The 24,681-nt window shown below is 34.5% G+C and overlaps 4 protein-coding genes across 8 annotated transcripts; 1 reads left to right on the top strand and 3 right to left on the bottom strand.

Annotated features, from left to right (window-relative positions):
- Positions 1-854: 854 nt before the first annotated feature.
- LOC142524126 (uncharacterized) lies at positions 855-5,332 on the top strand. 4 transcript variants are annotated; one of them, XM_075627894.1, is made up of 6 exons: positions 855-1,310; positions 2,148-2,886; positions 3,363-3,729; positions 4,196-4,596; positions 4,686-4,903; positions 4,993-5,332. In XM_075627894.1, exons 1-4 carry the CDS (start codon positions 1,043-1,045, stop codon positions 4,244-4,246), a joined length of 1,425 nt encoding a protein of 474 aa, XP_075484009.1. In that variant the 5' UTR covers positions 855-1,042; the 3' UTR covers positions 4,247-4,596; positions 4,686-4,903; positions 4,993-5,332. The 4 variants fall into 4 exon arrangements, with proteins under 4 accessions (XP_075484009.1, XP_075484008.1, XP_075484011.1 ...); XM_075627893.1 differs by having other exon boundaries at positions 4,686-5,332; XM_075627896.1 differs by having other exon boundaries at positions 2,175-2,886; positions 4,686-5,331.
- A 3,749-nt stretch (positions 5,333-9,081) lies between these two features.
- Positions 9,082-11,903, bottom strand: LOC142525603 (endo-1,4-beta-xylanase 5-like). The gene is made up of 6 exons (XM_075629926.1): positions 11,745-11,903; positions 11,342-11,397; positions 11,018-11,267; positions 10,723-10,892; positions 10,533-10,631; positions 9,082-10,461 (listed from the first exon to the last, which is right to left on the bottom strand). Exons 1-6 carry the CDS (start codon positions 11,797-11,799, stop codon positions 9,325-9,327), a joined length of 1,767 nt encoding a protein of 588 aa, XP_075486041.1. The 5' UTR covers positions 11,800-11,903; the 3' UTR covers positions 9,082-9,324.
- Positions 11,904-13,007: 1,104 nt separating this feature from the next.
- Positions 13,008-17,472, bottom strand: LOC142524899 (diphosphomevalonate decarboxylase 1-like). The gene is made up of 10 exons (XM_075629057.1): positions 17,051-17,472; positions 16,236-16,434; positions 15,601-15,664; positions 15,260-15,323; positions 15,091-15,171; positions 14,306-14,392; positions 14,003-14,160; positions 13,845-13,893; positions 13,530-13,654; positions 13,008-13,417 (listed from the first exon to the last, which is right to left on the bottom strand). The coding sequence occupies exons 1-10, from the start codon at positions 17,267-17,269 to the stop codon at positions 13,195-13,197; spliced, it is 1,269 nt and encodes a 422-aa protein (XP_075485172.1). The 5' UTR covers positions 17,270-17,472; the 3' UTR covers positions 13,008-13,194.
- Positions 17,473-18,076: 604 nt separating this feature from the next.
- Positions 18,077-23,586, bottom strand: LOC142524559 (ACT domain-containing protein ACR12-like). Of its 2 annotated transcripts, none has more exons than XM_075628599.1 (10): positions 23,325-23,586; positions 22,746-22,809; positions 20,926-21,045; positions 20,499-20,593; positions 20,191-20,275; positions 19,998-20,057; positions 19,438-19,493; positions 19,051-19,156; positions 18,867-18,935; positions 18,077-18,414 (listed from the first exon to the last, which is right to left on the bottom strand). In XM_075628599.1, the coding sequence occupies exons 1-10, from the start codon at positions 23,474-23,476 to the stop codon at positions 18,352-18,354; spliced, it is 870 nt and encodes a 289-aa protein (XP_075484714.1). In that variant the 5' UTR covers positions 23,477-23,586; the 3' UTR covers positions 18,077-18,351. The 2 variants fall into 2 exon arrangements, with proteins under 2 accessions (XP_075484714.1, XP_075484713.1); XM_075628598.1 differs by having other exon boundaries at positions 20,926-21,048; positions 23,325-23,581.
- Between the last annotated feature and the right edge of the window lie 1,095 nt (positions 23,587-24,681).

The following is a 24,681-nucleotide window of genomic DNA, read 5'->3' as shown; positions in this document are numbered from 1 at the left end:
ACATTGGGCCGCGGGTTAGGCGGGCCGACCCGCTTATTTTTTTAAGAAAAAAATGTTAAACATATTTCAGTCAAATAGTTTCATAAAATAATTAAAAACATTGAAACTAGAAATTAAGAAAGCATACAACATAATCCATAAAAAGTAAAGTGTTTAAACCAAACATGAAGATTGAGACATGAAATAGAACATAAAGTCGAGGAAAAAGACAGTTGTAAATTTTAAAAAAATATTATGTCTTTAACAATACACATAATTAGCAAACCTCCGTCGGGTCCAAAAAATTTCACTGCAACTCGTCGAACTTCAAACGAAACCACTATTGGGTTCACAAACAACTGCTATGCTTAAAAATGATTTTAAGATTCATTAATAAAATTTACAGGAATTTCTTCTCTTTTGTTTTCTTTATGTATATCAGTAAATTTCTCTTTTTTTATTTTCTTTATGTATATTTGTTGTAAGAGTAAATTATCAATAAATTTGTTCTAAGAGTAAATTATCAATATATTTATTCTGAGACATGGAGGCGCATGAAACTTATTCCAATTTTTATATAAAACTTAAAACTTAAAAATATAAAATGTTATCCTAATTTGGCGGGCCAGTCCGTCTCGTTTGGGTTCGACCCGTCTTGGGCAGCAACCCAAACGGGCTCAGCCCATTTAGCTCGCCTCCAAACGAGCAACTATTTTATCAATCCAACATGTTCAATTTTTATAGCAGGGCGGGTCGACCCGACAGACCTAACCAAACTTGACAAGTCTACGTGCAAGTAACTAGTTATAATAAAGATTGGGCATCACGTGCTATTCACGTGTCAGCCACATCGCCAATAAAAATATCCTCAAACCCTATCTTCCATCTCGCTTTGTCGAAACCCTAAATATTATTTTCTTGTCTTGTAATGCACCCAATGATATTTTTATGATATTGAGCTGATTATTCAAATCTGAGCCTTATTGTTCCTCGGAATTTACCTGGATCCGATGATTTACGAATCTGACATCGACCTCTAGAATTATCACTTGGAGAAGATTTCATGGAGAGTGCTGCGGCGACGTCGTTGGATGCGTCGGATGACGGTCTCGCTCAGCCGGAGTCTTGGGAGGTTGCCGATGTGGACGCCAGCGTGCGCCGCCTCATGATTTCTTCTAGAAAGGATTCAAGCTCTACTAATACTAGTTCAAGTCAACCTGAGATAGCCGAGGGCTCGGGGTTGGTTTCAGGCTCTGGTAAAGAGGATTTGATCCAGTCAGTGGATCAATTTTTGCGGGAAGCCATACAGAATCCTCGCGAGCGGCTCTCCGGTGAGTCTTTGTTCGAGGCATTTAGGATTATCGATCTGTTCGATTTTTTTTTCCACTTTTATTTCCTTTCTTCGTAACACCTATTTTTTTCTGTTTGCAAAAGTTTTGAATTCAAGTGTTAAATGGAATCATTTGCATGGTTCTTTAGTTTCTACTAATTATCTATGTTTCGATTTTCTTCTATTAAGCTAGTTTTGCCGAATTTTACTGATTTCCTTAATTTATGGTATTTTCAATTTTTCATACTTATTTTCTCTTCCAAGAGAAAATTTAGTTAATGGTCTAAACATGCTGATTAATAATTTTATACATATTTATGTAGTTTTCAAACTTACATGAGTGGCACTATTTGCAAAATATTTATAACTTCGTGAACGAAAGGGGTGTGAGGGATGGCTGGCTGAGGCTCACAATTTCATTGTCAGCAAAATGAATCTAGACTTACATGAGTGGCACTATTTGCAAAATAATGATGCTTTCACACATTGTATTGAAGCTGGATTTGTACATTACCTGAACATATAGTCGTGAAACTTATTTTTTGTCTTAAACCAATTTTGAACTGTCACATGAGTTGATATGCATGAGTGAGATTTGTCCGCATATATCTTTTTTATTATGGTCTGTGATTATGTGTTATTTCTAATCCTACGTTTGCACTTTTTTATTATCCCTTTAGTTTGTTTAAAATATTATCAAATCTGATGATATGCACAAATGAGCTGGCCTCAATCTTCTTTCCTGATGGTTTGTTCGATTTTGTGATCCTATGATTGAGTATTGTCTTTCTTTCTTTCTTTCTTTCTTTTGTTTTTTAATTTGTCTTTGATGCTTGAGAGGATAATGATATTCTGGAATGTTCAGTCCTGCGAATGGAGCAGGATGTTGAAAAGTTCATTCGCGATCCAACCAGGGAACAAATGGAATTCCAACATCTTCCTACTTCGTATTTGCGCTTGGCTGCACATCGCGTTGCCCAGCACTATTCTCTACAGTCCATGGTTTTATTGGATAATAATCTTCCCGATGGATCTGGCTCTAGGATCATTGTTCGGAAGACGTCTAATATTCGGTTTCCTTTGATTCGTCTGGCTGATATTCCTGTAAATCTACCTACTGAAGAGGGTGGAGGTTTAAAGGTTGCAATCAAGCAAAGGCCACAAAAGGGATCACAGACTACAGGCAATTCAAATGTGCATTTAGCCAAATCCAACAGTTCTAAAAGTGTGGAGGAAAGAAAGGAGGAATATAATAGGGCTCGGGCACGGATATTTAGTTCCAGCAGTTCCGGTGGAAGTTCAAGTGGGAAGCCAGAAGCTGAACATAGGACTCAGGATGGTTTTCAACGTGGTCCAATGGGGAATAAAAGGGTAGAAGAAAGACTTTTTCCCGTAGGTGGGTTTGATGTGAATATTGGCAGAAGTTATTCTGATTCTTCTGTAATCGGCAGTAGAATAACTGGAAGTATGACCGAGAAGGAGCCCATAGGCAGGCCCAAAACAAACAATAGAGTGGCTATTTTTCGGGATCGTGAAGGTGATCGTAAGGATCCCGACTATGACAGGAGATATGACAGGTATGCTTTACTCTTTTTCCATCCTTGCCAAATTCCACTCCTTTTTGTTCATGTTTGACATCGTTACTGTTAGTACTTCGCAATATATTTTTTATCGTTGTGATTTTTACTTTTTTAGAGGGTTCACATTCAAATTGTTTTTTGTTAAAGAGTTTGCTATTCTGTTTTTTATTTAATTATGACTGTGCTTTAGTTTAATAATGATCATCGCATTTGCTTGTATTTAACCAGTGAACACTAGGTGGATCCTCGTAATTCTGTTAAATATGAATTGTTTTAATTTTTTTATGAACATTGATGGTTTTTGATTAATAGACAGCAATTCGTTTTGCTGATCCCCCCCATATTCTTTTGGATTACTTTTGGACATGGATCTGGCTTTGGTCCAGAGTTACTTTCAAGAGTTTGAAAAAACGGAAAAAAATTATGTGGCTTTCATTGGATGGGCAGGAGCTCATGTTTTACAATTTTCTCAGGTACATGCAAAGGTTTGACCCTGGGTTTGGATTTAGTGGAGGGGCATACACAATTCAGCCTATGTATGCACCTGCAATAAACTACAATACTGAATTTCCACAGCTTGGATCAAGTCACGGGCAGCCCTCAATTTCTTCTGAACATCAGCCTCGACCTGTTCCCCAACATATACCTGGGCCATGGGTTTCACCATCAGGTCCTAGTGGTATTGGGTATGGTCCTACAGAAGCTGTGTTGTCCCCATTTAGTCCTGGTAATGTTAATGTGCACGCAAACTCTGGGCTCTACTTAAATTCTCCACAGTATCAACCAGCTGGATTGCCTTACATCCATCAACATGAACTGGTTCACCAGCCTTTTTCACAGGTATGATTTGTTAGGATGTCCTATCTATTTCTTTGGTTCGACTAATTTGGCTACCTATGATTAATTTGGCTACCTATGAGTGACTTCCTTCCCATTAACGAAAATTTGGCTCCCTCATTCACGAGGGTATTTTTTTAATTGTGCGAAGAAAATGCACAATACGTGGAGGTAGACTATACGGTTATCTAGGGTTTATAAATTTACGTGCCCATTTTTATTATAAAACGAAATTTGGTATTATATCATTAATAGCTCTGCTTGTACTTGATAATTAAATTGATATTGTTGTGCCTGACAATTATGTTAGTTCATAGCATTCTGCTTAACCCCTCCAGATTATTAGATTGTAAAGTTTAATTTTCACATTTTGTTTAACTTATTCCTGTTTGATCTTCACCGTTTTTTTTAAATTGTTGCTTAGACATACAGTCACAACCCATGACCTTTTGCTAATTTCTCATTTCAGTCTCATCAACAGCAACATGATGCAAGTTTTGGAATAGCCCGGCCTCGGTGAGGGGTCTGGGCCATGCCTGCACCCAGCCAGGAAGGTTTTGGGCCTCCTTGAAATTGTGGCTGCTAGGGCGGCATATTAATTCCCTGGCTAGGGTGCAGGCATAAGTGACTGAGATGAGCTGGGTAGTGGTTCTGGATCTTGCATTCCCTACTTTTGGTCCATCCAGCAAATCTCAGTTTGATTGGAAGCTTCTTGATGGAGTTTGTTGTCAGCGGCATCGCTAAAGATAGTTGACTGAGCTCCCTAGGGCTCTGCCTTTCTGCTGCTGATACAGGTGATGATGATGATAAAAAACAAAACTGGAAAAGGAATATCAGAGCTGTAAACTTGAATACCGATTGTGGCCCCAGGTATCTTCAGTAACTCAATAATCTTTGCCAAGTTGCAAGTCTCAGCTACCTCTGCCGATGTATGTACTAATTACGCAGCCCATCCTCAGAAAATTGTAGGTTTAGGGGTGGAAGTAAGACGACTTCTCGGCAATTCAGACAAAACTCAAGTCAAGCTTGACTGCTCGAGCTTTTCATTCTACGGGAAGCTCTAAATGAGCTACTCAAAATTTACTGTTCAATTGGGCTGCACCTGAAATTAATGTCAGAAATTTTCCCAACCAGATGATCCGTGCTAACCCGACTCATTAATCCCCCTTCTCATGGGGTCTGAATATTCACATTTTGGTTTTATATTTTTGGATATATGTAATATGTTGAAACATAAATATAATTATCTCTTTTCAAATCTAGCAGGTTATCTTTTAACTGAAAGAGGGTTTTCACCATAAGGCATTGTAGACTGAATTTAAATTGTGGCAGCACAAATTCTTGTCAAAAAAAGGGAATCCAGAATGCGGTGCTGAAGGATAGACTACTGTTCGGTCATACACAGAAAGCCCCAGCCGGGGCGGAGGCTACAACAATGTTTAAAGGTCAGATATAACTTGTCTTACAATTTCGGCGGAGTGGGGGCTGCCACAATGTTTAAACCTCTGATATTTCTTGTCTTGCAATCTGAGTGTTTGCATATGTAATGCAGCATTAAAATTTTCCATTTTAATCGCGCTTTTTTGTTTCAATAGGCAAAGACGCGTGCGACGCACGTGAAAATACATTTCTATTATCAATAATTGTTGTTAAAAAAATGCGATCAAAAGAGTTTAATTTACAAAAAATTATATATTAATGATTATGCTATATTAGTCGATAGAAAATGAGTAATGCTACATGTGCAACCAAATTTGTACAATAATTATTATAATTCAAAAAAATCAATACAGAAATTTCATTTATTAAAATCTCATGATAAATTAAATATAAAATCTCATTAGATAATAACAAAATCTCACTATATAATTGTTGTAAATATCGCAGTACGATATATTGGTTGTACCTTTAGCATTATCCATAGGAAATTCAATGTAATATAATTTGTACTACATGTATTATAAAATGAGTGCAAAAGATATTTGTTTAAAAATTTTATGTGTTATAAATCTAAGGTTATTCTTGAATGGAAGGATTTCAAATCCATGGATTTCAATACATTCAAATGTATTTTTGTTATTTAGAGAAGTAACATCATAAACTTCAAATCCACTCATTTCATGTTTATATAGTAGCATTTCATGTTAATTATGATATTTTTCAAGTCCACTCAATAATAATGTTATTTGAAATTTATTCTACTTTATATAAATAATAATATGTAAATAAGTAATGTGTATATTCAATATTTGATATATTATTTCATTGTTAACAATAAAATTATAATTCTAATCCATAAATTTGAAATCAATTTATCCAAGCGCAATCTAAATAAATTAATAATTGTTGAAAAACATAGTAGTAATAAATATTATAATTTTGTATAAATTAGACATTGGAGAAAATATAATATAAAATTGATATCACAATAGTTATTAAAATTAAATTTGAGAGAAGAATAAAGTATAATACATAATGTTGACCACTTATTTTACAACTTGTTATTGATTTATGAAAAATAAAAATATAATATAGATAATATATTCTAAACCTTAAATTAAATTATTGCGTCAAATGTTTTCTTCTTTTATATTTTCAATTTATATTGCTTTCACGATTTTTTTTTTTTTGTCATCAATTTTTTCTTCTCTGTGAAAAACAATATTCTTGCCATCTTCATTAGCAAATCTTATGAGAAGAAATGTATATTCTTCTCTATTTGATGCCTCTACAAATCTCCACACAAATTAAGTGTTTTATAGAAAAAAAAAGTTTGTTTCATCAAGCAAATGAAACCAAAGAATTTTGTTATTTCAGTATTCTACAAATTATATTTATATTTATTTTTTGTAAATATTTTAACTTAATCTACAAGCAAATAAAATCAATGAATTTTGGTTACTCTATCTTCTAGACAACTGACAAAATATGATTTAATTAATATTTTATTATATTTATCAAAAAGTGTAACTCTTAATGATATAACATATTTATGCAATATGTTATTTAAATACAAAAATTCAAAATTACGATAACATATATTTTTTTATATTTCATACTATATTATTGGAAGTATTAAATTTGTATATATTAATTTTTTTTTCTGAGAAACTTCTTGCATATATAACTCATTCAAAAGATTATAGATTTACAAAATAAAACAAATCATATTCAATTTAATATTTTGTGAAAAATATTAGTTTAATTATTTGGCTTCATTAGTTTAATTCTTCATTTTAAAATAATTAATCTTAATGAACGTAAAATAAAATATATTTAACATCATATCGTTATATAAACTAAGTTTTTGTGGAAAAAATATTTTCACTTTATTTACAAGAAAATAAAACAAAAGAATTTTGTTATTTTAATCTTCTACAAATTAACTTTTTTGTGAAAAAATCTACAAATTAAGTTTTTTGTGAAAAAATTCTTTTTCACTTCATCTATAAGCAAATAAAACCAATATATTTTGGTATTTCAATCTTTTCAAATTAATATTTTTTGTGAAAAAGGTTTGTTCAATTCATCTACAAGAAAATAAAAATCAAAGAATTTTAAAGTTTCAGCTTTTTTGGCAACTTGATCATTATCTAAAAAAAATGTAGTTTGACAATTTTGTCCTTATCATAATAACTGATTTGACAAAAACATCCTAACTAAATTTTTACTGTGTGTACAAACTAAGGACAAAGTTGACAATACACAATAGAAAAACTTTGACCTTGATCCACACTTTTATAACATGTATAGATACGTGCATTTTGTTCGTTTGCATCAGCTATCACGAAAATGATTTGATTTAATTTAATTTGAAGGGCTGTAATAATAGTGATTTTTTAACCTGTTTCATATGCGTAGATGAATGATAATATTTTAATACGTATAAATCGTAAAAAAAAAATCACATGGAACGAAGTTTTTTGACTAAGAACGTATTTTTTTGGGATAGTGCTACAAGTGCAAGGAGTTTGTGGTTTGCTATGGTGAAATTAGGGCAGTAATTTGTGTACTATGGCACCATGGCAGCGACACCTCTGGATTTTCTGTCTAGATATTTGCGCAATACCAAGTATGAAATTAAACTAGCAAAAATGATGTTACCATAGAAGTCAAGAACGTAAGCTCCCAACTGTTTACGTGTTGAAGAGATCATCTCTTACAATCAGTGGGAGTAATACGGGAAATTGCATAAACTCACTTTTAAGATGATATCGAATTTTAGATTTGGTAATATTTTGTTTTAATCTTTTACCCATGTTCATTGTACATACATTTCCCCGTATCACGCGACCTGGAGGAAAAATGAAGGCAATATGTTTTTCGATAGCTTTCCTTTGCATCTATTTACTATAAATAAATTTCTATTTCTACTATAAAACGGTGAGAGGGGCAAAGTTTTTACATCGTGAGATATCATTATTGTCCATCATTATGTAAAATGGGATGGGTATTTTTTTGTAAGTCACATTATACAAATATGGCCAAAGAGGGAGATAAACTCTTGAAATAACAACAAAAACTACTACAGTCGCTAACTTTTTATTACTTTAGTCTTTTGTTTTAATTTTTTAAAGTCTTTTAAGTTATATTAACCCCTTCCCAATTGTATAAGTTTATTTCTTTTTCCAAACAAATTAAGAAATTCATTGAAAATATAATTATACAAACAACTTTCCTATTTTATCCTTGTTTAATTAGTACTTATGTAAATGATTTTTCATTTTTTAATATGAGACCCTAAATTAATAGTGATATATTAGGAAAAAATAGACGAATTATAGCTAAATAGAATATATGCTTGTATATTTCAGTTAAACAAACAAAAATGGTAGCCTATATATTGTCATGAACACTCTTTTCATATGTTATTATATTAATATTCACTATTGGAAATCCTCTCCATGCTTGACAATATAAAAACACATATTACTATTTCAAAGAAATTGTAATCAATATAGAAAATAGTTCGAAGTTGTTCTACATAGCTCGCGTAAAGAGAATAAACATATATTATATATATATAAATAAATTTAAACAAAAACAAAAGCAAAAAAATAAAGTTCAATATTTCAAAATAAAAAGAAAACTTGTTCTTCTTTCCATTTATTTTTTTAGATAGATTTTAATGTGTATAATATATGTTTTAATCTTACTATATGAGTCATGTAGGAGATTATTGGTTCCAAAGAAGTAATATATATGTAATATTTAGTGGTTTCAGGTAAAAAAAAAAAAATTAAAATAAATCCAATTTAATGAATGAAAATCAAATATTAACAAGTTACATGACTAAAACCAAGAACATACCAAGTTACCCGACTAAAATTGCAATTTTTCAGAAAAGCAAATATCATTCATTACTTATGCTAGAGATAAGATAAATTAATAACAAGAAAAATGAGTTAGTAATAGTTTTTTAAATTCCCATTGAAAGAAGGTTTCCTTCCTTTTAACAAGCTTTACACAAATTTATCGTACATACATTCCCCCGCTTACATACATATTTTCGTTATGCAAATTTGTTGTACATACCATTATTTGCCCATTTACATGCATATTTTCATTCGACTTCTTGGTCCTGTCGGTTTTTTTTTATCACGCGGCCCGGAGGATCACCGGATCTTGTGGCTCTAGGGTTGGCAACACCTGGAATCTCTCAGGACCCGACTTGCTATGCTCGATCTGAGCTTCATATTCTCCATGAAAGAGTGATGCCTCGAAGTAACCATTGTTATCAGTGGTTCCATGCACACCATCTCCATGTTTAACTTCATTTAAGAACTTGTCCAGCACATCTCCTGTATCCAAGTTCTTGAAGTTATCATCTGTTAAGCACATCCTCCAGCACCCTTTTGGCTGTGGATACCATGAACCCCAAAGCAGCATGCCTTGAACTGTAGGGTGAGAATGAATCTCCCTCATCCCATTGTCCAAGGCCCACACCCTGTCTGGAGAGTAAACGGAGACATCCAGTTCAGTCACCCAAACAGGCAACTTCGTGGAAGCAAGCACATCCAACGAGGCCCTCATATACGGCAGGCTCAACCAGGTAAGATGGGCTTGCAACCCGATACCAATAGTCCCGTTAAACCCCTTCTTTCTCAACTCCGCTATCTTCTTCAAATAAAGAGGTGGGGATGCTAGCTTGTCCACAGCCTTCTCTATTGTGAAATACTCGTTCAGAAACAGTGTGGTTTCCGGGTCGATCTCCTGCACCTTCTTGAACAAATCGACAGTGGTATCAGGGCCTAATTTGTCTTCGTAGAACGAGAAATGCATGTTCTCATTCAGGACATCCCAGTGAATGAATTGGCCCTTGTATCTGTTCACCACCGACTCTACTCTCATGTCCACTGCTGCTTGGAAGTATTCACGGTTTTCGGTTAGGTTTCCGAACCAAGGGGGTAACTTTACCGGGTTTGCCCAGAGGATTGTGTGGCCTCGGACGATGAGGTTGTGTTCCTTGGAGAATTCAAGTAATCTATCCGGCAGCGTGTAGTTGACGATACCTCTCACTTCCTCTACTACGTTCCATTTGAGATTACGGTCGAAAACAGCGTATCGGAATCTGGGGAGGAACCAGTTCTGGTACGCCGTGTTGTTGAGGATGTGCACGGTTATTGCGGAGCCCACTGGGAAATGGGGCTCCATCTGTTTGATGGATACTTTGGCATTGGGTACGGGTTGACCAGCTTTGTCCACGGCTTGGAGTTTCACCTTGGTCTTGCGTACCTGAAATGGACATACGAGTTGTTGGCATCATATGATGCATGGAAATCTAGTGAGAAACATGTTGTACGTACCTTCTCGATGGTTCCATATTGGTGGGATCTCCATTCTTCATATGTGAATGGCTGCAATGAGATGCTATCTCCCCATATTTCAGCAGTTGAAAGGTCGCTCTGAAAATTTGAAAAAGAAATTATTAGAATAAATAAGTATAAATTTAGATATTACAAGGATCACACAATCAATATAGCAGCAGAAAAATACTTCAAAGTAGAGCGTCGCGGGGCCGGAGACGTCGACGATGAAACCACCCTTGAGCATGGACCAACAACCTTCTCGAGCCTCGACCCTGCCAATAATAATACTGACGTTGCTATGTTTTGGCTTGATCATAGCTTTTATATGGGCCTCTCCATCCCTTACTTGCAACCAAGCTACAAAACATAACAATACATGCTATAGTTTCAGATATCATAAGATATGAATATTAGTATAACGAGATAACTCGTGCAAAAACATGCACTAGTTGAAATTCAATTTTGATATTGGATGAACGTACCAGAGAAGGAATAGAGCATGTCTTTGTCGAGATGAAAATCTTGTGCAAAGCTGTGGAAGGAAGTGTTGACGCGGGCGGAAGCAGCCAAATCGGTGGCGGCGGCAGTGATGTACTTATTGCTACCTTCATCAGCTACTTCGATCCGGATTCTTGCTTTTCCATAACCTTCCCAACCAGTCAATCCTTGACTCAGTTCAGGATTCACAACTATCCCTCCATCGTATTGGGGTTTCAATGGTGTTTTAAGACACTGCATGCACGCACGATTCGAGAAGTAAATAAACAGTACGGATTTCATATAATCACAAAGAGAAGCTAGCTTGCCTCAGCTGTGTACGAGTAGTCATAAGGCCGTAAAGCGGCATAAACTTGGGAATTACCTGTGAAACACACAAAAAACAGCGCGTAAATATTTGAAACTAAACCATAATAGTTAGCACTACGTCCATTAATTAAGTTTCATGGCAAAAAAATTTCTCCGTATACTCAACCCCTCCAAGACTGACTTTTTACACTCAATGTTATAATCAAGGGATATCGCAAAAAAAAAATGGTATATATTATATCAAGGATTTCAAGATTCATCTTCTTTGGAAAAATGAAAAATTTAAAAACAACCCATTTTGATTTTGTAAATGCTTTCCATGATATTTACTAGTTTTAACATGTCATAAAAAGTTTATCTGAAAAAAGTCAAGGGAAATAGATGTACAATTCAAATTCTTACCAGATACAAAAACAATGACAAAAAGAAACAAGCAAGGTTTCAAGAACTTCGCCATTGTTGAGAAGTTTTTGGTGTTTTTCCGAAGAAACTAATGGAATAATTTTTTATTTTGTTAAGAAGAAATATTTTTCTATGCCACCAAAAAGGTGTTTTTGGTGGGGGGAAAAACTTGAAATGGTTGGTTTGATTCGATGCGTTTAAATAGGGGGAAAAAAAAGAACTACGAGTATTTTGGTCCACAAATTTCTCTTTACTGTTTTTACTTGCATATTCGTGAGGTTGTTCATTCTTCGCTGCTTTCCATGAGATATTGAAAGGTGCGCATGATTCTTCGAATTATATTGATGATAACTAGTTTTAGTTATATTTTCTTCCCCCAAAAAAATAATAAACATACTAGTATTCGCATAAAGATATTTTTATAAAATAAAAGCAAACTTGAATTATTTTGATTTTTCAAATACCTATTCCTGTCACTAGCTATAGCTGCATCTTTGAGTATGCTTCTTTCTTTGGATTAGACATTCTTCTTTCTTGAACAATAGTTGGAGATGGTCCAACATTTTTCAACACAACAATTATCCATGCTTACTCTCTTCCAATCTTGGTTCCACGTCAATTCAAAGTCTAGATAGTGTGTTCGTCACGACAAATTCTATTTTACATCAGAAGAATTTCTCCCCCCGTGTATTGTCAACCATTTAAATTGTAGTCGTCCCACCTATTTTTGTCTGGTCTACCTTAATTCAATAGCTATCCTAGTCATGCACAATGGTATTTCTCCCCATATAGGATAGAACAAGCTGTGCGGGAGCTCACACTATTATTGTTGGTTACCTTTATTTCCATGATTACTCCTCTGTATACACTAGCTAGGCTATCTATATGTGTGTTAAAGGGCTGGAATTGGAAAAGGAAATGTTGATGTACCTTTCTTCCCTTGATTCACTTTTTGAAATACATTGTATTGGAACTAATCAACCCAAAAATTATTGATGCTTCATTTCTGTTATTGAATGTTCAGTAAGTTTTTGGTTTCAAATATGGTTCCATCTTCCATTGCATGAATCTCCAATACTCGCTTCCACTTAAAGTAAGTTCAAAATATAAGATAAATTAATAACAAGAAACATGAGTTCAAAAATGAAGGCCGAAGTTAAGGAAAATTCACCGTCCGCCTTATGATTACATCGATTTTTAATCAAGAATCAGAAAAAGAAAAAAAAGGGAAAAAAGAAAAGGAAAAAAAGGCCAACGTATTACATTGGCTGTTGACAGACTCAATCACACTTGAATAATATTCGGCCAAAGAAGCCGTAGACTGATATTCAAGACTGTCAAAAAGAAACTGAACCATGCGTATCATATTAGTACACTTAAAAATATTGAAAAAGCTCCAACTTAAATTAACTTGGGCAAAAACAAATCCAAACGCTCGAGCCTCTTCTTTTCACTTGGGCAACCCTGTCTTGGGATCAATAAGAGATTGGTTTTCGTCGGTGAGTACTACAGGACCTCTCCCAGGACCCGTGCAGATAAAATAGCTAATGTCTCCCTTGTATCTATGGGCTGGAGTATTAGCATTTATCTCCGGAGGTGGAGCCAATGTTTCAATATCCTTTACTTCCTGAACGCCCGCATCTTGTAAAATTGTTTTGTCACCAATAACATAACTGCGATAAAGGTAGCATATAACCAAGATAAGATTGATATATGTTCATACAGATTGGAGAAGTGAAAATGAAGGAGACAATGGTTGGAACAAATTTCGAAATTGAAAAACACCTGTTCAAGTCAGTTTCTGATTTAGGAGGGAAGTAAAAGAGCAGCCTCTGAAGCAGAAGGGCAGCAGTCTTTCTGTCGCGTGAAATTAAAACTGCATTTGGCCCCGCATCAAAAGTATAAGCAACCTGTCAAATATCTTGTTGTTAGTTGCTTAATATGCGTTCTAATTAAAATGTTATTCAGGGAAACCGTAACCGGGTTACTGATTGATTCAGCCATCTGTAACAATAGGCCTTTGAGAAAGTATCAAGCCTATTTGAGTTGGACACTAATGATTGATTAGCTCAAAGGTCAACTGAAGATAGAGAAAAGAACCTGAGATGTTCCTTCAAACCGATTCCATTTCTCGACGCAGCTTATTATCCTGAAAAATGAATGCCCCGATGAGATTACCACAAAGTGCTTCTTTGGGGGAAAGTATTTGCATATAAGAGAATAGAGAGCCATAAATAAAAACAGAAAAAGGAACTTGCCTGTGGGAAGTATCATTCATGTAAAATATAGGAGGGCAGGTATCCAGAGCGACAGCATGAAACTGATTACTGTCGGCACAAGTCAGGGCAGCGAAAGCAGGAAAATCACGATTTTTAATTGCTTCCTCCATTTGTATTATCCGTTTTGGCACTACAACCTGTAAAATTCGAAAAGTGGAGTGACCTTCAGAAGTTGCCTAAAAACCATTGAGGTTCTCAAAATGACCGAGGAACAATAATCTTTCTGACATCTAAGAAGCATTCAAAAACTTCTTAAAACTAGTGGGGAGGAACATTATATACCTTTGCTCTATGTTCTATCAATGCACTGGTTTCAACCGTATCACGCATCCCTGAGGTACTGCTTGTTTCCTTCTGGCTTGAACTTACCTGAACCCGAAATAAGCCCAAACACAAAAGTGACAGATAGTGAGTCACAGGAAACAAAAAAAGGAAAAAAGGAAAGAAAAAAGAGAGAAAGACGCTGATGGTTTTTATATGGTGTAACACATGAGAGCTACACCATAACAGCTTAAAATGCTAAGGAACTTTATAACAAAATATTTTACGACAGTAATTGGACTAAAATGATTAGACAGTAATGTCAAATATATATCTGAAATATTTATCATTTTTTTATGAAGGTCATTAAACATTTTCGTATTTACTCACTGTCAATTAGCAATAGCTAATTGACACTCAAAGCAAAGGATAAAATAAACTGTCATATAGATACTCAATTGTCTGGTAGCTAGTAAATATAAAAGAAATTATGTAGACCCAAAAAACGATAATGTGATAAATTAACTAAGGCAACCAAAAGGGAACCCTATCACCAAAACGTATTATTATGAATTGACAGTTTAGTACTAGTGAAAACACAAATAAGATTCTCAATTAATACAGGTACAGCAGAAAATAAAATATCGACAAAAAGAAAATTAAGAAAAAATACTCCAGCCTAGGATAATGGATTAATTGTGACAGGTGAATCAAGAATATCACGACAAAGTAGTATAATTGAAAATAGGGCAGTTACATGTAAAGTAAGTCACTTGCATTCTAACCAGGAAAGGATGGATACGCACCACTGCAATAACAATAACAAGGTCATCCCAGTGCTTCTCGTCTGCAAGTTGAACTGCAATGCTGTCACTTCCATTTTCCTCCTTCAACCAAGAAAAATAATTTGAGAAAAAAATGACCATTACATACTTTTCGAAAGAATCCATGACAATGCTAAGAAACTACACATACTTTTCCCATGATCCACTTGACAAATCCACCATAGAGACTGCGACAAGCACTTCCAGAACCTTGCCTGGACATGAAAATATAAAAAACAAATTTTTTGTTACGTCTGTTGACATCTCTTGAATTTTATACGGAGCTAGGAGTGACCATCAATTAACAAAATATAGAGATAACATCAATTATAAACAGAAACAGAGACAAAGCAAAGAGTGTGTAGTGTGTGTACTGGCATGCATCGATGAAAAGATAAACTTTATAAGGGCATTAAAGTAATCCTGCAAGCAAGCAGATAAACTTGAATAAATAAAATAACTTGGATTAACAAATCAAGAGGCAACTGTTACCTTGCTATAGCAGATAGTTTGCTGTGATCTTCTTTGACATTCATAAGTTTGGCAAGGGAAAAAACTGGGAAAAAGCCAAGATCATAATTTTGTTGTTAAATTTAATTTAAGTAAATAAAAAAGTAAGATTTAAATCTTGCTATTATAGCAGAGATAGCGACAAAATAAACACCATCAAATCTAGATATCGAATTGTACTTTAAGCTCACATATGAAAAATGTTATCAAACTAATCAAGCATATTAAACCATAATTTGAAGTTTGCTACCAAATAAATTATCCTCATTCCTCGGTACCATTAATTAAAATTTCCTCAAAAAAATAAAATACAATCTACTAGGACATGTTCATTTTTAACATCAAAAGCAGAAGTAGGACATCCTTATGTTTAACAAAGGGTGATACTAGGTGCAATCAACTACTTCACAAAAAATAAAATAAAAGCCAATACATTTTAGGAAAATCAGAACTATCACAAAAAACACCAACATGACAAATATATATAACTGCTAATCCATCTCCTCTTATACCCATGGTTTTCAGTGTGCGTAGACAATAATAGCAACGTCGACTCCAAATCAACCATTAAAAAAAACTTCGGTAAGTATAAGTCAACGGAGGGATATTCAAGTTACCTAGGCAAGCCAAGCCAGCAGCTGAGGAAGCTAAGCCAGCAGCGGTAGGAAAATTGTTATAGGAAACTATGTGCACATGCATCTTGTCCCAATCCTTTTTTGTGATCTTAATACCATTGTCATCGTCCTCGACGTCATTAGCACGGAAGCGAAGTTCCCTCAAACAATTTTGGAATCTGCCTCTAGAAAGAGATATCTCCTACGCTAACCAGAATTCATACATGCACTAATATGTCAGAATCTCTAAATTATTTGAATCTATCTCTGTAACATGATGAAAAAAGAAACCCAAAAAAATTTTCTGGAATATCGTACGGATGGCAACCCGGACTAGCAGATTCAGACGCAACAATAAAAGAGGGAATATAACAGAAAAATTACAATTCAAATCCATTAAACTTTATCCAGCTAGAGTATTTCTTTAGCTAGCAAGCTTTTATCGGTAATATTAAAAGTCTTTATGAATTAATTCATTTAAAATGGTAAGCAAACTGGACCCCCTACCAGCTCATCGAAGCGAATACTTTAGCTCAAGAAGTACAAATAAACATTCAAAAACTGCCCAATCTCAAAATTTCCGAGTTTTGACTCAATGGTTCATATTTTGCACCAAAATATAAAATGAGAATACACAGACAATTCTAATAATCACCCAAAACCAGAACTGAGACTCGAGTCAAAATCAAATGGTAGATTTGCACTGAGAAAGCCAACAGTGGACAAAAAATATAGCATTCAGCTGAAAACAGAAACATCGACATACCGCCGACAAAGAAAAACAAACAAATATCAACAACGTAAAAAGGAAATTTTACCTTCCCATTCAGCCACATTCGATCCTGAGTGAAGGAAGGGCTAACGGCAACGGAAGTGGTGGTGCAAAGGTGGGCCGGATCGAGAGTAACGCTAATACTATCATTGATAGGAAGAATAAGAGATTCATCCCTCTTCCCCCAGTACTTAATCACCGCTATATTCGTCGGCGTCTGTGCCGTCACTGCCAACACCCAATTTTTCACGCCATCCGCCTCCATTCGCGTTACTGCAAGAAAAAAGAAGAAATATGTTTGCTATTCCCTCATGCCTCAGTGCGTGTGTGTGTGTGTGTGTGTGTGTGTTGGATCGGATATCGGAATTGGGAGGAAATCAAGCTTTTGTAAATGCGAATGTGGGTACACTTTTCTGTACGTATATGCGCATGTGTAACATGTGCGTCGCTGTGTTTGGTCAGAGAAGAAGAGCTCGACTTTATTGCATTGGACTAAAAATTCTGTATATATTTATTTTACGAAGAATGGCAATAGAAATGAGAATAATACAGCTAAAACATTCTTTAAAGTGATTATTCAACTTTATTTCCCTCCTGAGGTTCGAACAAGAAAGGGAATTAACAAGAAACAGCATATTTGCCATGAAATGCTGCACTAAGTTGAGAATTTCCGAACTCGAGATTTCGTTTTAGATTCATAACATTCGTCACAAAAATATTTACTATCAAAGTAGAAAAAAGTAATATTTGCTCGTGTAAAAGAAAGTAGTTTTCAGATTAACGAATAAGTTGCAATGACAATTAATGTGATATAGTAAACTTTCTTTACCAATAAACATGAGTTTCAGTTCAAACAACTCACATTCAAAGTTAGGCACAAATCAAATATCAACGTTAATAACAAACGCCACCCAAGACGTGTAGCTATCAAGATTCGGATAGTTTGAACATCCCCACAAGAAAATATTTTTCATTTTTCCTTTTTCCAATTGAAGAGCTGTGTCGTGTCCCCAAAAATGTTCATGTTCAAGAAAAACCATCAAATAAAATTTGGGTAAGAAATTAAACTATATTTGTAATAAAAAAATCGAGTAAATTGATTTGAGCATATTGACTTGATAATACAAGAAAGGTGACTACAACCCTTTAGCATATCTTTGTTTTTAGTTTTCCATGATCTCAACATGACTCAAAATAATGACAGGGAACTCTTATTACACCACCTGTAGGGTTACATAAAACAAACAAGAAAGGCTTTTTCTTCCATATATAACATTAACAGCACGAAACAGAAGTTTCGACCCCAACACAACAATGTAAGGATGAATAGTTCATGGAATACTACTATCAGTAGCTTTCCTCGTCGGTTTCTGGCCGTCGCAGGTAGTAACGCAGGCAATTCACAAGAACCTGCAAGTTCAAATCATCATTTGCTATTGATGCAACGACGGCGCGAGCAAGAAGATGGAGAAAAACAAGAACGCAGAAAGAAACCGAAACAATTTGATCCATGCACAGATGCACTTCCAATATAGTTATGTAGGTAAAAAGTGCTCATCGTGGTTTTCTTTATATTAGAATATTGAGCTCTCCAAGCCACCAAGAAGATCATGTCACACCTTGGGCCAAGGAGTTGGTGTAAATGAGAGCGGATACAATTTGCTACTCTAGAGACAACTGCTTGCATCCGCCCTCGTTTCACCAGAATTATTGACTCAAGTTGCCAAATGAATTCATTATGTAATCTCGTAAGGCCGCTCATACGTCACACAAGGGTCGTACTAAAAACGTACAAATTGTGGGTCAGTGGTGAAGAGAAAACCTATGTAAAAAGACCGGCAGAAGCAAGTAAATTTGAATACCTGAGACAAGGAACTGTTCAATGCTGCTCCTCGATAGCTGACATGAAACTTGTCTTTGGCAACCAATCCCTATATTATTTTTACACCAAAAACCAAGTAAATGTGGCTATCAACGAAAAAAGAAACAAGTTTTGTGCAAAGAATAAAGTTTGTCCGAGTGATCCAAACTGTGAAAAAGGATTACCTCGGTGTCAATCTCTGCTGATTCGACTGTTATATTGATGTCTGACAATATTTTGATTATCTCTAACAACAATCCAGGTCGATCCGCTGTTTCTAAAGAGAGTAAGCTGAAAACGCCACAAAATTTGTTTATTGCCAAGCCATTCACCACAAGAGGTGTTCAAAAAGTCCATAAATATAAGAAGAAAAGAAAATAATGGTGGTTGTGCAACTATTATACATATTTCATAAGAACAACGTAACACGTTCCATCCGAACAAATGGAATTCGAACCAAAATTACCTCAAGTAGTTCTCATTACAAATGTAGTTTATAGGCTTTTTGAGCTGCGATCTAATTAAAATAATTAAGATAACATTTGAAAAGTTAATCATGGGACCTATCATACCTCCTCCTAGGTCCGTCTTCCTTAACATGTATATGAGTAGCAATTTCAACGTCAATCTGCACCAAGAAAACAAAACCAAACTATACTTTGTCATTGTTTGTAGAAAAAGTATGATGTTCATTGTGTTCAAGTATGCCACTATTGTCTATATATTAAAAATAGTAAACTACTGTTGCATAAGAGAGTATTCAGCTATTGAACAAAGAAGCAACTGACAGTAGCTACAGATAGGACATGAACATGATATATTCCCTATTATGAAACAAATTTCTTCACAAGTTAAATCGAAAACAAGTTACAAAATTTAAACCTTTAAGAATAAACATGGATAATTAGCAAAATAGCTTTGTTCAAACTTTTCTTTCCGAAAAAAAAACTTGTATTTGAAAACACTGAAATACTATCAACAAAAAAGAAGAAAACACTCAAATACACTGCAGAAAATAAACATCAATGAAGCCCGAAAATGGGGAAACAGATGACAAACACATCCAAAAGAGGAATGCGGTCAAATTGGAGTAGAAAACTGAAACAATAACTGATATTTTGTTTGACATCACCTTTTTTTCCGGGGGTTTTACTCCAAATGCTTCACCCATAGCAAGTCGTTCACTTGATTCCTGTAGGACAAAAGTTTCAGGTAATAGCTCATCAACATAGGACCATAGCAATTAATTTTCTTAGATCGGACAAAAAAATCTCCAAAATCAAGAGGATGGTTATGCAATATTTGCATCAATTATATAAACATACCGGATGATACTTAAGAAGGTTGTTGATGATGGTCAAGCGAATCCTTTCCAAGACATCAGGATCTTCGATTTTACGTCCAGTGGATCTGAATAATATAGAAACATTATATATATGAACAGTTCAAACAGCAGAGAGACAACTTTAAAAAAGATCATAACATCTCATAAAATAAAAGGAACAGATTAAAACATGATCAGGGGGAAAAAAGTAAAACCAAATTCTGGATCAACAAGAAATAGATCTTTTATATAACTAGTAATTGCACATTACTCACGAGTAGAACAAGTGTAACACAAAACCATACTCACAGTCGTGTAATAAAAAATTTAGTTTGTGTGACAGAGTTCTCAGTGGTGACAGTTCCCTTTAAAACATCCAAGCCCAAGTCTTTGAGTGCCTTCATCTGCAGCAATAAATAAAGGTTGCATGATGGCAAACTTTCAACCAGAAGTAAAGTATAGCAGACTTACCAAATAACAAAAATGTGTTACAGATAAAGACAGAAAATCAAACAAGCTAACATACAAGTTGCCATGGAAGCAAATAACATCGATATTAAACATAAAACAAAAATCGACATTGGGTCGACAATAAGGAGAAAGTAATATGTACTCCATGAACAAAAATGAGATGCAAGTTTCTTAACTTTGCCACCTCAAAGTGTTGTCGCATAAGTGAATTGTTCAGAAAAGCCCAGACGTAAAGAAGTGGAAACAAAGTAGAATAATCCTTTACCGTATCAAGAAGAGCACCAAGGCGATCGCCAAAGCTAAGTTGCACAATGGTTGCATCAGGATCAGTATCTTGATCTATTAAGACGATTGGCATTGGAACATAATCAGTCTCTGGCCCAGACTTCTGTGACAAATTGTTTTATCAATGTCAAATTTCTTGAATTTAAAGAAACAAATATTTTTGCTTTAAGTTAAATGTACTAATTATTATGAACATGTGACAACTGTATATCATGATTGCTAATTCACAATTTGAGTCCCAATTTCCTTCTTCGATAAATCTTACACAAAAAAGTTCGATTCCAAATGAGCTGATGGGCTACACAACTTATAACAAGAGGTGATTATGTCATTCCATCAAAAAGTTCAAAACATAAATAATACTTTACCACGTAACATAGTTGAATTACCAGGAACATGTAACTCAAACTTGAACATTCATTTGGCTGTAGGCTGTGTCGCGGTCCCCATGATTATCAAATCGAGCAAAAACAAGATCAAAGCTTAGGGTTGTATCATATTTAATTCTTCACTTGTCTACCCTAGTTTGCACTTTTTCACTGACACCAGTAGCTTATTTATTGAGAATGTCCAATTTATTATCTAAACTAAAATAATTTCCTGTTAATTCACACTTATCTTTCCTCTCTACCGAATAAAATCTGGGACCTTCAAGAGTCTCTCCCATTGTTAGAGGTGGATTTGAAAGCGTATGTCATATATTATAAACTTATATACCTTCTTTTCTTACTTGAGTAAGATATCTTAGTATCAAACTGGAGATCCATCAAAAGCTTCGAATAATTAATTTTTTGACGTTCTCCATTGTTTCCAGTAGGAGCCATAAGTAAAATTTAACCATATAATCATCCTCGGTCACCATTCTATGACACTGGCGAATTTTCATGCTTTTCTCTCCCATTTAATTGTTTGAGTTCAAAATTGCCGATGTCCTAATTTGTTTTAGTTCAAAGCAAGCCTAGTACTCATAATATTGAATTAAGAAACAAATGATGCATGCATAACATGAGATCATGCTAGAGGCAATATAATAATTTCTCATTTAAAGTCATATCAACAAATAAAACAGGCGATATACTTATTCAACGTGCCAGAAATGTGTGGCCCTCAACTATCCATCATATGTGATATGAATAATAAGAGATTAGCAAACCCATTTGCATGTGAACACATTGACCAATTTCCAACTGTGTAGGGAAAACATTAATCCATACAATTCAATTTTATTCCACTAAATTTCTTATTAAATCCACGGTCCACAGATCATCCAGATATACTTGTAAGCCTTTCCTTGAAAATGTCCTCTGGAGTAAAACCTATTTCCCTCTTTTACATAAAGGTAAAAGATTAATACCCAGAACAAAACTAGCAGATAAAAATTAAATCACCAAGTCCAGCAATAACTGTACACGTTTAACCAGTTACAGTAGTTTATGTATACAAATCTCAAAGGCTCGAGTTACATAGAAGATACCCAAATTCAATTTTAGGCATTTAGCAGGGCTGCATAAAACTTGAAAAAGACAAAAATGTGGTCTCACGCCCGCTTCTATCTATCAAGAAAACCATTCATGCATCACATCCAAAACTCTACCAAGTTTTTTCAGCTCAAGAAATCAAAGAACAGTTAATCTTACGAAAGTCTTTAAAAGCTGCAACAGTTCATCAAATTACACCATGTAAAAACACCTTATAGAGACAAATTTACTTAAAGCATGACAATTTCCGAAAAATGAAACTACAGCAACTCATTTCCGAAACTCAAGGGCGGCGCAAAATTTACAAGATACATTAACTTACCAAAGAAAATGAACTTGAACTTATTGAATCCACTCCATCCACAGAGGCACACATCACAACATTCCTACATGCAAGTTCAAGCAAGTCACATTGAGTAGCAAATGGGTAATGCGGGAAAATGAAATCCACGCAAAATTTTGAACTTTTTAATTCAATTAACGCTTATCGCCCCTGTGACTGCCCAAAATATCCATCCGCTAGCGTAAAATATCGATAAATATCAAGAAAAGGAAATTATTAAGACATAAGAAATCATTTATCAATCATCAAACTGAGACGATGAAAGGCTTTTAAACAAATATAAAAAAATAAAGCCCAGAAATCAAAAGCATTGAACTTGCATCCACATCCCAAAATCAGAACACCGATCAGTACAGCGACAGAGTTTACAAAAAACAAGGAATTTCGTATAACAATCATCGGGCAATTGAAAAAGCACAACCATTGCTAGCAACTAAACGTGCCAGGAAACTCAGTAAGCCAAAAAATCAACTCGAACACAATTTTTTTTAGAAAAAAAACCCCCACGAATTTAAAAGAATGAGCTAACACCCGCCGATAGAAGATATTTCACTTTACTTGTTGCGCGTTGAATCGATTCTCGGGGAAACCAAGAAGCAAAGATCGGATTTTGAGGGGGGCAAACAACGATTCGGAACAGAAGAAAGATTTGAAGGCCTGAACCGAAGAGAAGTGAAAGAAGAAGTGAGGTAAGCATTAGCCATCGCCATTGATGCTGCAGAGTAAAGAATTGTTAATAGAAAAAGTGACGACTGGATATTTTTTGTGCTGAAGCGAAGACGGGAAGTGAAGTAAATTGACGTGGTATAATGTTTAACAATATCAGAAATTCAGTTTTTTCCTTTCCACAGTCTCAAATCTTTCATTATGTTTCAAAAGATTTGTCCAAGATGGTGCATAAATATTTCCAAAATATACCCAAACTACATTGATTCTATTATATTAAAGAATTATTATATTAGACAATAAAAATAATATCAAGAATATTTTAAAAAATATATAAACTCTAGAACTAGCAACTCTTCTGGGAAGAAGATATCGGAAGAAAGATTGTCGCTATCTTTTGAAGGTGAACTCTTATTATACCAATGAGAAAATCAAAATAGTATAAAAACCTTTAATTGACGACAAAAAATATCAATTTTATCAAAATTGTCTCGTAAAGTAAAATAGCTTGATGACAACTATAAAAATGATTGATCTAGATGATCTACAAGATTTTGCAGAATCTTTTGCAAATATCAAGATCGTATATGTGAAATTTAATACAACTAAGGTGAACAACCTTTACTTAGTATAATACAAGAATCATCGAGGGAAAATATGGGATCCTATGATACAAACATGGGAAGACCTCGAAATGATTTCTAGGTTGGTGGAGAAGCACGCCCAACGAGAATAAGATAGTTGAGAAATTAAATTTTCTTTCAACAAACACCATATGAGAAATATGTTTTAAAACCAATACATCCTTACGTGGTTATGCTTAATCTTGATGTACTAGACTTTAAAAACAGAGAAGATCTTATAGATGATTGAACATCGCTATGAGAATCGCAGCATAAACAATTGATCTCAACAGATAATGTTTCATTAAACTTTTATAAACGAGTCTTATGGGATCAGTAAAAATTTCTCAGGACATGACTTCAGTAGAAACCAAAGAGTCAGTCTTAGCCGATGAATCTCTTAGCGAGATAGCAGGAATAATGGATACCTTATTTAAATCACAATTTATATGAGTAGATTATTTCAACAATCAATATACAAAGAAGAAAAGGAAATTTATTCAAGCTCTGTATAGTCTTGAATGACATATGTTTAGTTGATGAAAAAATTATGTTATTCACTAAATATAGATGAAATTCATGAATACCAAGTCTCTTGGAAGAAATGCAAATAAGGGAATAAGTCC

The sequence above is a fragment of the Primulina tabacum genome, chromosome 14, assembly GCF_025594145.1.
Source record: "Primulina tabacum isolate GXHZ01 chromosome 14, ASM2559414v2, whole genome shotgun sequence".
Lineage (NCBI taxonomy): Eukaryota > Viridiplantae > Streptophyta > Magnoliopsida > Lamiales > Gesneriaceae > Primulina > Primulina tabacum.
Note: the sequence above shows the minus strand (reverse complement) of the source record. Positions and strands in the feature narration are given on the sequence as shown.